The following is a 17,565-nucleotide window of genomic DNA, read 5'->3' as shown; positions in this document are numbered from 1 at the left end:
CTCCTCTGACGACCGCAAACGCTGCTCCTTAGTCTGCAAATGTTGGGTCCTCGTCCCGTTGCCGTCTCTCACTCAACACTAACTCGAAGATCTCAATCTTCCAGTCTCTCCCCTCCGTCGATCTATTAGCATCAACGACGACGACCTCATTTTAATCTCTCTCCATTTTCGCAACCTCATTGGCATGAAACTCAGAGGTTGTCACGAACTGACTGACCTCGGAATCGCCACCTTTGCTCAGATTTTAGGGGGATTTGAAGGGGAGGGTGGGGGTGGGGGTGGGGAATTCAACAGGAAGGGGTGGGGTTGGGGAATTCGACGAGGAGGGGGTGGGGGTGGGGGTGGGGCTGTGGAGTGGAGTGGAGGAAGGGTGCGGGGTGGCAGGCTGGGCTGGCAGGGGGAGGGGTGGGTTAGGGTTTAGATCAAATTTTAGATTAGGGTTTAGATTTGAGGGTTATGGGTTAACAATGACAATATCGTAAATAAAGTGAACGACAACTTAACGTTTGTCAAAAAAAAAAAAAAAGGTAGATGGTGCACAGTTTTGAAAACTCAAGAATATATGGTGAATATTTGAATTATTGAAGGTATATGATGAATTTCGTAATTTGTCGGAGTATTTGGTAAAAAAGTCGTTCATTTATTTGTATAGTTGAAATCATTGTTGTTCGGGTCATTATTCGTTTTTGAGGGGACACACTCATCTCGATTATACTACTAGTGAACTCCAAAAATCCCTTGTGTTTCTTTTGTTCTGCTCCCCTCTCCCTCCACCTGAATCTTCTCCCCTTTTTCTCCATTGAAGCAACATCAGTTGAATCGGAGAAAGACCCAAAAAGCAAAACAGGTATTAATCTCTTCTCCATACTCCCTAATGATTTCCTATCATTTCACCATTCTTTTTTCTTTTCTTTCCCAATCCATCAATTTCCCTATATTTTCTAAGGGTTTTTTCTCTAATTCTGAAAAATCAGATGGCAGCAAATGCATCAACAGAGGAGCCGATTCCCACATCGGCGGTTTTAATGGCATCATCAAAGCACATAGGATTAAGATGCCGCGATGAAAATCTTGCGTTTTTGAAGTGCAAAAAGAAAGACCCTAATCCTGAGAAATGCCTTGATAAGGGTCAACAAGTCACCCGTTGTGTCTTTTCCTTGTAATTCTCTCTCTCCTACCCTAATTTTTATAATTTCTGGAATTTGATTTTTTTGATTTTAAATATATTGTTTTAAGCTGTTTAGGGATTACACTGTGGTGGGCTGGTGGGTTTATTTATTTGTTGAGCTGAGATTTATCCTTTTGTGATTTTTGGATTAGTTTGGAATATTGATTTGTGGGTTTTTGATTTTATTTGAGTATAGTTTGTTTTGTGAGTTCATGAAATTGTTTCATTTGTGGACATTAAGGAATTTGAATCTGGGAATGAATGACGTGACGGGGAGATTTAGTGCTGCGAATGATTGTACTGATTCGGAGGATGGGAAATTGAGGGCGGGTAGCTTTGCTGCTTGAATGTGTTTTTTCGAGGGCTTTATGATATTGATTTGAATTAGGAGAGCTCTTAATGTTGGGGGAAAATTTTGAGCATTCTGTTGAGCTGTGCTGTTGTGTCTTGCTTCAATTTACATGGGAGTAATCTATTTTCCGGTTTCGAAAGAGATGAGTTTGAGGTAAACCTTCTTTGTTTGTAGTTGCTACTTTAAGGAAAGCTAAGCTCTCTTCTTCGTCCTCAGTTAGTGTGAAGTGAGCTTACATGTCTACCTACATGGACATTGGCTTGAGGGATGTTGGTGAATTGTTGAAATGAGGTCTTTTGAAGGGGAACTTGCTCGTAGAAATTGGGAAGTGATATGTTATGTACATAAAGCCTTTACTGTAGTTTGTTTGATGAATGATATTATCAAAGGGATCTTGAGTGCATATAAGCCCCTTGTTACTTCTAGGGCATGTCTTGGCATCATTCTATATTCTAGATGAATGTTCTTGAATATCACAATGGTGATGGGCAGTACAGCGGGAGAGAATACTAAAGTTGTCTTTTCAATAGGTAAAGTTTCAAAAATCGATTGCTGGTTACACATAATGTGATGTTGATAGAAGATGGATAACTACTCCTTTTTCCAGTGTTCTTTTAGGTCCTACTCCCCGGTTCAAGTCCGTGATTTAATCTTACAGAGGATAAGTGCTTATCTGCTGTAGGTTTTAGATGGCTTCTTCTATACTTTTTTTTTATCTTACTTGAGATGTCTTGGTTTGATGAGCTATGATTGTAAATATTAAAAGAAAAAGAACATGTCTGTCTTTGGAGGAGATAGGAAATAGACGATGAGATGGACCACTGCCCCCCTGATATTTGTGTATGGCAGTTTGAGGTGTTCTTTGTATTATGATCTTTAAGTGCTATGCATGTTTGAAGTCCCGCCAATTTTTGCATATATAGCAGATGCACCTTGATTTTAGGACATGTTTGCAGTCTAAGATGTGGTGGCCATTGCTAAATATGCTAATAGTGCTATTGTTAGGTTTGATTTAGAAATGTGGCTGAGCAAGTACTTTTATGCCATCTGTTATTTTAAACAGTCGTACCCTTAGTACTTTATTACTAAATACATCTTTGTGCTTTTGCATTCTCTTCAGTGCTTTCCTGTAGAATCATTAAGTACCCCGTAAAAAGTTACTGTGTCTTTAGCTGTGGTTTGGACAGCAAAGAAAATTTTGAAAGACTTCTAATTGATTCTGGAAGCTTGGTGTCATCCAGTTGTCAGTAGTATCATCAGCTTTTGTTGGTAGAAAGCACTGTACTGGATAGTATTATCCCACTACATTGATGAACAAAACATACACCTTTCTTTAGTTTGTTTGAAGGAATTCAATATGTATATACACCAGTTGGTTTAGTGTCATAGGAGAGCAAATGTGCAACGGATGCAATGCAATGCCAAGTGTAAACTCTAAAGAGGTAAATCATGAGCATTTTCCTTTTCGCAGGAAAATGTATAAGTTTCCTTTGACTCAAAGGATGAGTTTTGGGAATTGTTCCATCGGGTAAATGACTGCATAATTTTTTTTTTCTTCTTTTCTGATAGTTACATGAAATCTATGGTCTTGTATATTTGGACCTAGGTAGAGCATCTTCTCTTAATTATCAGGTGTATACTTTAAATGGCTTGAGGTTCATTTGATACTTATGTTGCTTATGTTATACGAAGTCAAATTTCAGATATAAGTACTAGATAATTGGATTAAAAAAAATGACATGGAGTTGAATGGGGGTGGAGAAGGGAGTAAGAATACTAGAAATTGATGTAATTTACCTTTCATTAACTAGGTTGAATTAACCTAGTTAATGTGGACTGTCATTATCCTTTTGCTGGCTGTGCTTTTAATCTTTCTGCAGTTGAAAACCATTGAGGGTAGGGAATGCTACATTAAGTGGCATGGTATATTCCAATGATACAAGGAACGAGAGTCGATGCAAAACGTGGTACGGAAACGGGTACGGGAAACGCTACTTTGGGTGAATCGGGAATGTTGGGTCATTTTTTTACTGATTTTTTTCAATAAATTTAAAATATTAGAACTCTTAGTAAACCTATCAAAATCTAATTAAAAAATGATAACATAAATATTTATTAAAAAAGTTCACCATACTACCATAGTACTACTGTGTTTGACTAAAGAAATAGGTGTAAATATAATGTACTACTGCTGTCTGCTGTACCGCTTCTTGAATTTAATGGGCCAGTTTTATTGCCTTAGCTTTTCAGTTCACGTGGTTCTTTAAAACTTCCCCCCTTCACATTTCCCACCCCCCAAATTAAATTACTCCCTCCGTCCTTTATTAGTTTACCCACTTTGACTCATAACACTATTCATAATTCTTATTTTGACCATCATTTGTACTTTATATGTGAGGAAATATAATCATGTGGGATATCGTTTGATTCGTCTCAATATGTAGTTCCGGAATATCAAAAAAAATTTAATTTTTACAAATACATAATTAGAGATATTATTACTCAAAGTTTTACATCGATAAATGTGAAAAGTCAAAACGGGTAAACTAATAAAGGACGGAGGGAGTATTAGATAAAAAGAAGAGATCTTGACCATCTGGGTTTCCAGAACAACAGCACGCAGCACGCAGCACGCAGCACGCAGCACGCAGCAACCTCCATATCTCTCTCCTCTACTGTCGCCAGAGAAGTGGCCGGTAAGATTGACGAATGATGACGAAATTTCGACCATTGTAAACGAGTCACCCTCCCGAGTAAAAGCCCCAATATCTCAAGAAATAAAATCGTGTATTTCTAGGTTAATTTTCAGATCTAGGGTTTCTTGGGCTGAAATCAGGGACGTCACCTTAGGCGATTTGATTCGCGAATGGAGGCGACTTGAGTCGCGTTTGTTCCGCGATTGGGGACGAGCGATTCAGATCGCAGATCGGGTAAGTGTCCCGCGTCCCTTGTATTACTGGAATATTCTATGATATGACACTGATGATTTTTTTCGCCTTCCAACTTCTTGTTGAAACTGGAGAAAGATGCTCTAAATCTCCTGATAATGATAAGATCTTAGGGAAGCTGATTATTAGTATGCTTTTTTCGTAATTGCTAGATATATTGTGAAAAATTGGTTGGTTAACAATGTGAAACCAGGAGTTGCTTGAATGGCTTACACATCTGTAAATAAAAACAAAAGTAGTACATATGAACTTCAAATAAGTACCATCATTTTGCATTTGCACCTTTGATTGTCGGTTGTAACTTGATAATAGTTAAAGCACTTGTCTCTTCTTTGGGATGAAAGAAAGGATAGCCTATATTGGAAGAGGTGCCTTCATTCTCCAATTTTCTTATACAGATTTTTGTTGTTCCAACTTTTGGGTTTCAATTGTTATTTTATCCCTATATTGGATTTTACATGAGGGATTTCATTTTACTGCCTGGAAGCTGGAGTATCACTGTGCCTTAGTCTACATCTGTTCTTCCATTGGCATTCTTGCTTCTTTTGAGCCCTGTCATGCATGTCCTCTCTTTAACTGATTCCTGCAATGTGTTGTGTGTGTGACACCTCTTTCTTTTTCAAGTTAGTATTGTGAATAGGGGCTAATGTTTGAATTAATTACTAGCAAAATCACCCAAAAGAATGTGTATCTGACCCTACTGGCGGATCAGTATTACAATATATTTTTAAGCCTGAAAGCTAAAGGGTGATGCTGAGCAGCAAATTTGGCTTGGCATATAACCATCTGCAGACAAGACTTAGTTTTGATTACCTTTGCAACTTCATTAAGAAATTTGAGGGAGACCAGCTCCCAGGAAAGGGGCGGCGGATGGAGGAGATTGGAGTTTCCAAGCAATATGTAGGCCTTTGTTTGTTGAAACAAGTTATCCTTGAGGAGCTAGGCCTTTGAGTGCTGAAAGAAGCTATCCTTTCAGACTTTGATTGTGCTATGCTTGTCCAATGTTCTATAGTCATCTTTTCGTTAAGACAGTTTGATGGCTTTTTAGTTACCAAAGTTGCTATTTAATGACTGTTTCTTTTGAAATTTAGATCTGAATGAACTCAAGAGAGAAGAATAATTACCAAGAGTTGGTGTGCTGATCTTTAACTGGGATTTGTTTCACTGTACATAATGGATCTTTGGGTAGTGACCGATTGTCAAATATGAAGAATGCAGGTCACGTTTCATCTAGTGTAGTAACTTCTATGAAACCATAAGCTGTTGTTCCCTCAAAAGTGTTGTTCTCTCGTGCCAATCATTGCTGCCAATTACACATTCTCTCAACTTTATATTGTATACTTCCTCCTTAACAAAATAAAATTTACACTTTTTAAATATGGTTGTAACAAAATAGATGTTACACTTCCTTTTTGGGCAACAATCTCTCTCTATCTCTCTCCTATGACATGGGTCTCCTTTTTTCTTTCTCTATATCTCTCTCCTCTTCTGAAAACTGCCTAGAAAAGTGTGTTTTGGAAAGTGTAACATCTATTTCGTTAAGGAGGAAGTATTTAGAATTGGAGACTCTTTCTTTTTGGGGGGAACTTGGCAATTGAACTTCAGTGGAGCAAAATGTTGATGATCTTGATGTAAAATTCTGTGTCGTTTCCATTTTTAGCACGTGCACATATTTTTTGTATGATGGATGTGTTGGAGACGGGGAGTACGCGTTATGGTCCGTTATTCTGAATGTTCATTCATTTAATTGGTACGTTGGTTAGTTGGTTGCTATATTATGCTGTGTTAATCGTCAAATCTTATTTGACGGTATTCAGACTCTCTGCAATATTATTGGCCCACTGATGGTGGTTGTGGCTGTATTCAAGCTTTTATTGTTTGGTATGCATGCAGGCTAAGAGACCTTCATCAGAAGTGCACAAAAGAGATGGATGCATATGGCAGTTGCATGTATTACCACACAAATGAATTTGATTTATGCCGCAAAGAGCAGGAAGCATTTGAGAAAGCATGTCCACTGGAATGATAGGAAGCTGATAACTCTTTGGTTTGTTGTGCTCGTCATACTCAAGCTCATTCCTGCTATAAACTCTGTTGTTCATTATGAAAGTGATTGATGCGGAACTAATAAATTTTGTGGCTGTTTCTCTCTGAAATCACTGAGGATAGTGGTTACTTTTGAGTATTATGTTGATAGTGGAGATAGGTGATGTATCTCCCAAGTCCAACCAGAATACACATTTTTTGTGGTTCGTTAGCACTGATTGCCAGCATGAGCTCGGACTATTTGCCATTAATTAGTGCAGGTATCGGCTGCTACGCAGTCGAAGATCAATTCTTTTTCACTCAGTTTAAAGTTTAAAAGTCCAATGGTTCCGTTTCTCCTATGTAATACAACCACCCAAATGTCGCACGATTTGAATCATATATTGCATAGTGCTATTATACCGACAACACTTGGTTCATGGGCAAATAGGGCTGGACTGGGCTTAAAGTGGGCTAGGTGGTGGGTCAATAGTGGGAAAGTCGGGCTAAAGCTAAAAGTTGGTCGGGCTGTAGGTCAATAGTGGACCAATAGTGGGCGGGCTAGTAGGCACTAGATTAGCAATGAAAAAAAGATAGAATAGAGAGATTCAAGTGAGTGCACACCAGTGTTAAACCATATATGAAGCTTTTCACTTCATCTTGTTTTTTTTTTTTTTTTTGTACAAAATGATCGAGCTACCATTCTTGCCATATAAATACTTTGTCCGTTTATCACCTTTCTTAATCCTGCCCTTATGTGGATTACTGCCTACTCATTAAATGGATTTAAAACCAAGTAAAACATGTGAGCTAGGTCCAATTATGTTTTTTTTTTACTCCCTCCGTCCCAAAATATAGTTCCCATTTCCATTTTGGGTGTCCCAAAATATAGTTCCCATTTCCATATTTAGTTTCACATTTTTCCGTAATTTGTCTAGAAAAATCGTGTTCCATCATTTATTTGCTTCTTGAATTTTGTTTTTTCCTTTGTTTATTTAACCAAAATGTTACAATTAATGTTCTTTCACCAATTATCTCTATTCTCTCTCCTAAAATCATCTTTTCCCATACAACATTTATTTAAATAAACAAAAAATCTTTACTATTCCAACTTGCATAAATTACCGTGAAAAAAGGGAAATGGGAACTATATTTTGAGACGGAGGGAGTATAGTATATCAGACTGAGCTTGTAGTGGCATGTTTTATCGATAGGCATGCCTATATCTTGCAAGTTGCAACCCATGACATGAAGTTGATGCTCGTCAAGGCAAGGGGATGGGACACAAGTGTTTACTAGGCTAGACCATGCGAGAGGGCAGTCTAGAGGAGTCCGTCGTACTCAGAAAGGAACCAGACCAATGTTGGTTTACTGCAGTTGATCATTTATCATGTGGAGCTGTAAGTCAAAGCATGTGTTTTTTAATCAATTATAGTAGATGTAGCTACAAAGTTTTGCTATTAATTCATAGTAAAAAGAAAATTTGTCAAAAAAATCTTTCACGAGTTCATTTTTGTAAAAAAAACCTTATAAAGCATTTTTTGCAAAAACAAACCAAAAATCAAAATCAAATTTCTTTTGCGAAAACAAACCAAAATCAAATTTCTTTTGTGAAAACAAACCTAATATCATTTTCGGTGTTGACCATAGAATTTCCGGCGTTGACCACCTCTAGCCACCACTACCAACACCTGTGCACAGCCCCCCACCCACCCCTGCAGCCCCCACTTCACCCCTAGCCACCATTGGCATCCCACCCCATCCCCACAAGAAGCCCCCAACCCCTCCCTGCACCCCCTAAGGCGGCAACCCCCACCCCCCTTCGCCCCTCCCCCCTCTCCTCTCCCTTCGTCAATCCCCCCTACATCGCAGCCCACCCCATCCCCCCGCAGCTCCCCCCTCCGCAACCTAGAAAATCTGAACTCACCACCATCGCATGACCATAACACCATGAAACCCCCATCACCACCACGAAACCCACTACCACCACAAATGAAACGGAAACTATCAAAAATCAAAGAACGAAAACTATTCTTTTTGGGTGGTGCAGCGGTGGGGGGGTTCTGGGTGGCGCAACGGTTGGGGGGGATGGGAGAAGGGAGAGGAGAGGGCGGGAGGGGTGAAGGAGAGAAGAACTGAGAGGAGAGAGGGTAGGGGCGAGGGGGGTGGGATACCGCCTGAGGGGGTGGAGGGAGGGTTAGGGGTTGCTAATAGTGGTGGCTAGGTTTCATCTTGCAAAATTAATTTTGATATTGGTTTGTTTTCGCAAAAGAAATTTGATTTTGGTTTGTTTTCCCAAAAAATGTTTTATAAGGTTTTTTTTCGCAAAAATAAACTTATAAAAATTTTTTTTTGGCAAATTTTCCTTAGTAAAATGACTGCAAATTTAGGAGGGGAAGCTTTTGTGAGTATGGTTTGACAATGCTGACCTTGCTCCTGCTGTAACCACAAAAGGGTGTACGTAATACATTCAATATTCTCATGCTTTCTAACTATCTGCTCCTCCTTAATTTCATAATATCACATGTTCGTCGTGTTTGAAAGAAAAACTCCAGATAGCTAAACAATAGAACTGTCCTGTTTGTAATTGTTGTGAACATATTTCTTCAATCTTCATAAGAAAAAAATGTAATGCATTGAGTAAACGAAATAAAGTAGTATGTTGACAGTTTAGTATACAACTTTTTTTGAATCAATGAGTAAACGAAATAAAGTAGTATGTTGACAGTTTAGTATACAACTTTTTTTGAATCAATGTATTTTTTCAAGGAAAAATTCACAAGATAGAGCTCAACTATTTTCCATTTTCTTTTATAAGTCTCAATTATAGATTATTCCTTGTAGGTCCTATGTTTAACAGTTTGTGACTTTTATAAGTATGAGTTTACGTAAAACATGTTAAGAAGGTTAAACTTTTTAAAATGTGGGACCCAACTCTTCTCTTTCCTTCACTTCTCCTCCCATACATCAGTTGGCCGGGAAGGACTGAGCCACCCCTGTCGCCACCTTCCTAACCTGACCCCTTTTTTCTCTTACCCATAATCTCTCTATTCCTATCTCCACCCAACTCCACCCCAAGCCTCGCCCCTCATCCTCTCTCGTACACCCTTGCTCTCTCGCCTTCTCCTTCACAAAAGAAGCCGCCACATCAGGCCGGAAAACAGGACAGAGCCACCCTTGCCGCCACCTTCCTAGACCTCTCATTCTCGCACACAACATCACCATGATACTCTTTCTGTCTCCCGTGAAAAAAAAACCCAAACCCAAACCCAAACACCCTCACCCTTCTCTCTCGCTCACCCCCGTCACCTTCTCTCTTCCTCTCGCCGGCGAACCCTCGCCGATGCCGCATCGACGCCCAACTCCCCTCTTTCCTTCTCTCTCCTCCCCTGCGCTACTGCCCCATCACCCCTTGCTCGCCAGAGTTCTCTTCCCCTCTTTCCTTCGCTCTCTTCCCCGATTCATCTGCGCTGCTGCTATTGGTTGTTGCTGCCGCCGGACTCGCGCTGTGACGCCGCTGCCCGATTGCCTAGTCTCGTCGGTGTTCCATTACCACTCGTCGTAGCTCTACTCTTACAGCCATGGTGAGATGAAGATGAGAGAAAAGAAAGGAAATATGGGGATGTTAAAACTCACATGCTCTCATTAAGGTGTGAGCACATGACGTTCAACCTGCTATAGCAGGTTGGTTACGTGCTGGGTCTTATAAAAGTCACAAGATGTGATACTTGGAACTTGTAGTGAATAATTCATAATTGGGACTTATAAAAGAGGATAGGTAATAGTTGAGCTCTATCTTGTGAATTTTTCCTTTTTTTAATGAACAAAAGTATTAAGAACATCTCATAATACTATTTGTATACCATGAACGAGGCCAGTATGATGAAGCCAATCTTCGTTAGGGTAGTCTTTCCTAATGGCTTCAGCAGTTTGCAGCAAATGCTCAATTTGTGGCTCATCCAAGTCAGGATCAGTCTCATCCACGGCGCCGTTTAGGAGCTCACATCACTCTCAAATGCTCATTTCGACCTTGTCTAATTTCCCATATTCATCCCTCATCTTTTTCACATGAAGTTCAAACAAAATTATTAGTAACTAACTGTCTAATTTAGTTTTTTTTTCTTTTTTTTATTGGCATCGAGAAAACATACATGAATTAGGCAACGAAGTACATCCTATTACTAATACAAACAAACATAAAACAAAATAAAAACTAAATGAGCTTTATGAGCTCTTATATCCGCTAACAAACAAAAGCAAATAAAACGGATAGAGAGTCGCCGATTAAGGAGGGCGTCACTGGTTGATGATTGTGCTGGTGGAGTCAAAATTTTGATAATTGATGGAAGTGGTAGGAGAAGCGAATGTCGTTGAAGATTCGGACAACATACAACCGAAGGCAAGATTCGCGTCTTGCCGCATGAGCAATCCCAACGAACTTCTAACGCTTGGGATTCTAGGCTCATGATTTATTGAAGAGTCACGTTCCTAGGTGACTCATGACTCTCTCTCTCTCGAGAGTACTTCAGGTTTCTCTAGTAAGCAGGAGAAATATGACATGCTAAAATTCACCAGTTGAAACTGGGGTGTCGCCTGCAGATTTTGATTTTTCAAGGCAAGGACCAACAAGATCGTTGCCAAGCTAAAAGGAGAACTCAATAGCTTGAGCTCTCCAACACACCGCCGGCTTATCAAAATCGGAAAATACATGTCCGAACCAGGGTAATTTCTCATCGCTTCGACCATGATCACACTTCTCATCCTCGTGAGTAACCTCTTCAGTAATCATATAATATAAAAGAACATATTCTATGACTAGAGTCTTAATCCACCAGTCGCTAAGCAACTAGTAACCATGTTTGAGTTGTCATAACTAACTATGAACACCAACATTAACAACATAAAAAAAGGAAGTAAAACAGCAGAACTAGAGCTAGCATAGGTCGGGAAGGGAGCACCAACCACCACGGGGTTAGGGAAAGGGATGCCCAAAAACCTAAACGTGACCAACTAAGGGGGAAGGGGACACGACATAATACCATAAACAGGGGAAGCCCGACGTATAACGAAGGGAGGGGGAAGGGAGGCCCGATTGACAAAAACCAGGGGATGGGGAGTGGAAGGGGAAGCCCGATGCACAACAACTAGGGGAGGGAGAGAGGAGGCCCAACAAATTGAAACATAAGCGAAAATTAGGGGACGGGGAGGGGGAGGGGAGGCCCAACAAACTGAAATATAAGCGAAAATTAGCGGTAGAGGGTGCCTAACAAACTGAAACATGGGAGGGGGAGGTGTTATCCGACGTAACCAGGGGAGGGGAGAGGAGCTGGAGAAGACTCGACGGAAACGGAGCGACTCGAATGGTGGCGCAGCGACTCGACGCGGGAAAACAGAGGGCGATGCGAAAGAAAACGGGTCGGAAACTTGGGGAAAATAGGAAACAAAACAAGAGAGAAAGTTATGAAAAACCGATGAAAAACCTAAGGAAAAGGCTAAGAAAAAGGAATAAAATCTGTTAAAGAACAGGAGAACTCACCCGAGAACCCGCCTGCGACTCACGCAGCGCTGGAACTCTGACAAGTTCCTAGGGTTTGCGTTGGGAGGGAAGCTTTTGAGGAGAGAAGGCAAAGAAAATATTTTTAGAGAGAGATGGGAGCTAACTAACTTGTTAACTTAGTTATTGCTGTAAAAAAAAACGAAACAAAATAGAAAGAGGATTTGGAATTATTTTATCCATAACTTACAAAGTCAACCCACTGGAATAATGTTATCCACTTCCATCAGCCCATTTTTCTCCCCCTCCACCGCATACTGTTTCTGGCCCATCTCCTCTCCTAGTCCGGATTCTCTAGAGTTTCAGTGAAACTCATCAAGGTAGAGTTGCATCTGAGCCATACATTTTAAAATCAATGGCTCATATTGGTGGAATGAAAAGATTTAGGGATGGATTTTAATGAGATAAAATAGGGGGATATTGGAAAGAAAATATATGAGCCAACGATTTTTTATTCAATAGTTGATATTGCTCAAACTCTACCTTGTAGAGTTATTTTACAACTCTAGAGGATCCAATCATCCTATCCTGCTCCATGCAAACAACAATTTGATTTAACCAAATTAAAAATTCATTTTCACAGAATTTTCTACTCGAAATTTCATCATTCTCTAGATTCAATTCCATATAATTCAAATTTTTGTTCTAATTTCAAACAACATTACATTTTTTTACCGTACAAATAAAACTAAAGTATGATAAAATAAAATAAAAACGTTTATTGGAATTCAAATTGAAGATATTGAGTTGTTATATCAGAAGCTGCACAACTGAAACTATTAATAAATACTATTTTTTTAGAAGGAACTATTACTAATATTGAACATGCAAAGGGGGGGAAGGGGTTTAAATAAGTAAATAAATAAATATTAAATAATGTACCAAAATGAGGCTGCTCAATAATGATCAATAACTAGGTGGTGCACATGTCCGTATGTAGAGTATCTTGCGCACGTATCAAAACACAACCCTTAATAACACAAAACGCAACAATTTAAATGGAGCTCGAACAAAATGAACATTTGGAGGATCAAAATGAACAAACCGTAGGTGACGAATGAACATTAAGCCAGCTCAGATGAAAAACGGCGAATTTGAATTCAAAAACTGATTTGGCACTATGACACTATTCTATACTTTATTTATTTTTTCATTTATTACTTTGACAATATTCTTTATCTCTCCTGATTTATGTCTCCTCGAGATAATTTTCTCTCTCTTGCTTTTCCATCTTTTTCTTTTGCTTTATTTCATTATATTGCTTTAAGAAATATATTTCTAAATTTTTTTTTTGTCTTAGTTTTCTCTCTCCTCAAGTTTATATATCAAATAAAGAACAATTAACTCACGAAAGAAAATTAAAAAACCACAAAAGAACAATATCCAAATACAAATGAACATCATACAAAAGAAGGAGTATGTTACTCAATATGATAATTACACTAAATATCATCACAATCAAATGTCAATAAACGTCAATCAAAGTACTATGAACAATAGCTGAAACTGTAATGAACATACAACTACTAAATGCAATAAAAATATCCCAACTAACTCTAATTAACCCCTTTATCAAAATAAAAACAAATTTCAAAACTAATTTGATATGTTTTAAATCTAATTCTTAATTAAGCACCTAAATTTAATTATTTATTTATAAGTTCAACAAAAAAGAACAAAATTGTGAGAAAGCTGGTCAAAATAACTTGGTGATTTTAACACGACAACAAACACGATCTTAAACGGCTTCAAAACAACTTTTTTTTGAAAAGAATGAAGCCATCGCGTACCCTTTATGGACACGAATTTTGACAAGCTTATAAAAATGAATACTAATACGTAATGTATGGGCATTTCGAGGCGATCTTAGGCGATTTTGACTTTCAAAATATCATTGAGGCACAAATAAACATATAGGTTTAGTAGTTTAATTTATAAACTTCTTTAAAGAACCATCTATACATGATTGAACATTATTTGAGTCATGTATGAACATCATTGAGACATATATTAGAGAATAAAACATTTAGGTATAATAAAAATATTTTAACCAATTGATTATTAATGAACCATCAGTAAATAGATGAATATTATTTGTGTCATGTCTGAACATCATTAAAACCATAAATGAACATCATTGAACCATAAATGAATATCATCGAGTCATAGGGTTTCTTGTTTATCAAAGCCAGAAATGATGTAGAGTTATTCTTTATGAATGAACTAATTAAATCTGGTAGTTTTTTGTTTATATTGTTCTTTAAAAAGCCATCCACAAAGAATGAACTTTATTAGGACAGAAATAAACATCATTGGGCCATAAATGAATGTTATTGAGCTATAAATTAACATCATTTAAAGAGGAAAATATTTAGGAATATAATAACAATAATAACAATAAGAATGAACATCTCTGGTGATTCTAGATGAACTTTAGTCGGATCACAATGAACACCAACTAATTATATGGTCTTTTTATATAAACTTCAGGAGAGAGAAAAAATTGGGCAATAATTCTCCTATAGCAATGTAGTAAAATAAAGTCGAAGAGAGATGAAAAATAAAGAGAGAAAAAAAATCAGGAAAGAAGAAGAAAATTTGAGAAATGTATCGTTTAAATTAATGTAATAAAAAAACAGAGGAGAGATATAGAAAACTAGGAGCGAGAAAATTATTTTGAGAAGAGGGATAATCTAGAAAGTAAGTTGTTTTGAATTGAATACATTCATGTAAAAAGCTGACATAGATGTTATGAATTAAATTGTCTTTTGTAATTTCGTTCCCACCTTCGATAGGATATGAAAATTTGCTTTACTTGTAAGTTTTACTGGGTATACTTTATATACCACTTTTGGGTAAACCTATGAACAACTTAGAGATCTCTTCCAGGAACAGGGAGACTAGTCAAATAATGAGAAGACATAAATCTGAAGAGAGAAAAGAAGAGTGTCGCAATAATAAATGCAAAGTGAGTAAAGTAAAAAGTAGAGAAGAGTGTCAGAATGTCAAATAAGTTTATGAAATTAAATTCCTCATTGTTCAGTAGAGCCGACTCAATGTTCATTCATCACTCACGGGTTGTTCAATGTTCAATTACCTAAAGCTTCATTAAAGCAAAAACCCATGTGCAATGAAACATCGCCGTCACTCTTTGTGAGCACCTTCCTCTGGGTACGTACATATGCACATAGTAATTTGGCAATAATGATAGTCAACATGAACAAATGTTACAAGAAATAAATTTCCAGGATTGGCTAAATGTTAGGATTTTATTTTAATACCGCAAGTGAACGATATCATAGCACATAAGGGTCGAACTCAGAGAGGTGCAAGACTAAACACTAGTTAATTCTAGACTATGAAACAGCTACAATCCAAATATCAAGAGAATCTATGTAACTAATAGCTAAACTAATAACAAAATATGACAACTATGATATTCTACCTCCATATTTTTTCAATTGCAACATTTAGTTTTATTTGTGGCACTATTTATCAACCAACTTTGTTAAACTATCTCGCACTATTATTTAAGAAAAAACATGATCAAGTTGGGTCTTGTTAGATTCGTCTCATCAATTTGAGGATTCCAATTATCAAATTTTTCTAATTCTTACTTACATGGTTACACCCAATAAGAGATATTAACGTTCAAAGAATCGTCTTGGCAAATGTGAAAAAACAAATGATGCAACTAAAAAAACACAAAGGTAGTATATGATAATTAAAACACTAAGATTAAGCATCACCACTAATATGAATTGATCAAAACATAACTCACATCCCAGTTGTTCAATTATAGCGATGAAATTGACATTCCCTTATGACTCAGTAATAAAGCACAGTTGCAAATCTAAACTAAATACTCGGTCACTCCTCAATACCTAGAGCCCACTTCCATGAAAGCAAAAAGCCTAACTAAGATGTATGTCTCCTATTTTCATGCATGGCTTACACACATTATTAGAAGCATCAAGAACCAATGTCAAATAATTTCCAAGTCTAGTGCTCACCTATTTTCACGGGAGAATTCAAATCAATGACAATATTATCTAATTAAGAACTAACTTTCATCGATGAACTCAATTAATAAAATAACAATCTAACATCAAACAAATGTTCCTAACCTCAACTCCAACTCCCATTGATAATATAATACTAGGGCTAAATCAAGTGCAAAATTGACAATAAGAACAATCTTATCAAACTCTAAACATATAACTCAATAACATGGGGATTAGAGGAAAATCATATGATCGATCCATTCTAGAGATCAACTCAATCTTAGATAAAAAGACTACTCATTAATCCTGACGATAAAATCAACAAATCTAATTAAAAATATAATAAAGAGAAGAGAAAAGAATAAAACTTGATGCGAATACTTGAATTGAATATGAATCAACAATCTTGATTAAAGTAACAATCTTGAATCTCCAAAGTAGCAATAGGAAATAAACTAGGGCAAAATTAAACTAGAGTGAAAACCTTGAACAAGAATAACGTGCAACTAGAATAATGAATAATAGATCTCCCCACCTAATTATAAATCCTCTAATGTAAAGCTATATCTCCTAATCTAGTAGGAAACCAAGTTAAAAGATAAGAAATCCAATTATATCATAAAATGGGCGGAATAAAGAAATCCACAAGTGCTTAGGAAGTCTCAGCAAAATTGGACCAACTTGCGAAGCCCATATCTCGCAGAATATAACTCGCATTGGACCGTGCAACCTATCGTCAGAAAACTTTTCAAGCCTACTTTCCAATGCCACCGGAATCATCTAGGGTGTTGTTTGGTTGGAAGCTACTTTCCTTGGAAATGCAAGTTCCTAGGAAATACAATATGGGTGTTGTGTTTGATTTCAGGAAAATGAGAGTAGGAAATACAAATTCCAAGGGAAATACAATTTCCCATGGAACATGGGAAATCACTCACCAAGCCCTCCTTGGTGAGTAATTTCCTAGGAAATGCAATGTCCTATGCTGTCAACCAAACAAATTTGCCTAATTCTTAGGAAATTAATAATAGAAAGAATTTCCCATGAAATGTTAAGGGAAAAAAAGTAAGCATCACTCAATTTTCGCAAATATTTCATTGAATTTCAACTCCAAATTAGCTCCAAACTGCACTCAAATATGCTCATAACGATCTTTATCAACGTTGCTTGCTTCCAATTGCTCCTAAATACTCAAGATTGTCCAATAATATTTCAATTATGTTCTGAATACCTGAAATTCAACAAAAATTTACAAAAAACACACAAAAAGAGTAATATTTCGCAACTTAAGTCATTATATGTAATCATGAACTAAAATGCACCTAGTCTCTCTGATTAATGCACTTCTCTTTCCTCTCAAAAAAAAAACAAAAATGCACCTAAATATTCCTAAAATGCAACTTAAATACACCTAAAACCTATATAAAAATACGACAAAACACTAAAGAAAACATGGTCCTATGTGTAGTTAGCTGGAGAGTCCTTGACTGAGATTTTAAAGTCCCTAAAGTCCTTCC

At 37.3% G+C, this 17,565-nt stretch overlaps 1 protein-coding gene across 1 annotated transcript; it reads left to right on the top strand.

The window, feature by feature from the left end:
* The first annotated feature begins 677 nt into the window (after positions 1-677).
* LOC104903718 (NADH dehydrogenase [ubiquinone] 1 alpha subcomplex subunit 8-B) lies at positions 678-6,803 on the top strand. The gene is made up of 3 exons (XM_010691824.4): positions 678-847; positions 975-1,159; positions 6,362-6,803. The coding sequence occupies exons 2-3, from the start codon at positions 975-977 to the stop codon at positions 6,492-6,494; spliced, it is 318 nt and encodes a 105-aa protein (XP_010690126.1). The 5' UTR covers positions 678-847; the 3' UTR covers positions 6,495-6,803.
* The last annotated feature ends 10,762 nt before the right edge of the window (positions 6,804-17,565 follow it).

The sequence above is a fragment of the Beta vulgaris genome, chromosome 9 (assembly GCF_026745355.1).
Source record: "Beta vulgaris subsp. vulgaris cultivar EL10 chromosome 9, EL10.2, whole genome shotgun sequence".
Classification (NCBI taxonomy): Eukaryota; Viridiplantae; Streptophyta; class Magnoliopsida; order Caryophyllales; family Amaranthaceae; genus Beta; species Beta vulgaris.
Note: the sequence above shows the minus strand (reverse complement) of the source record. Positions and strands in the feature narration are given on the sequence as shown.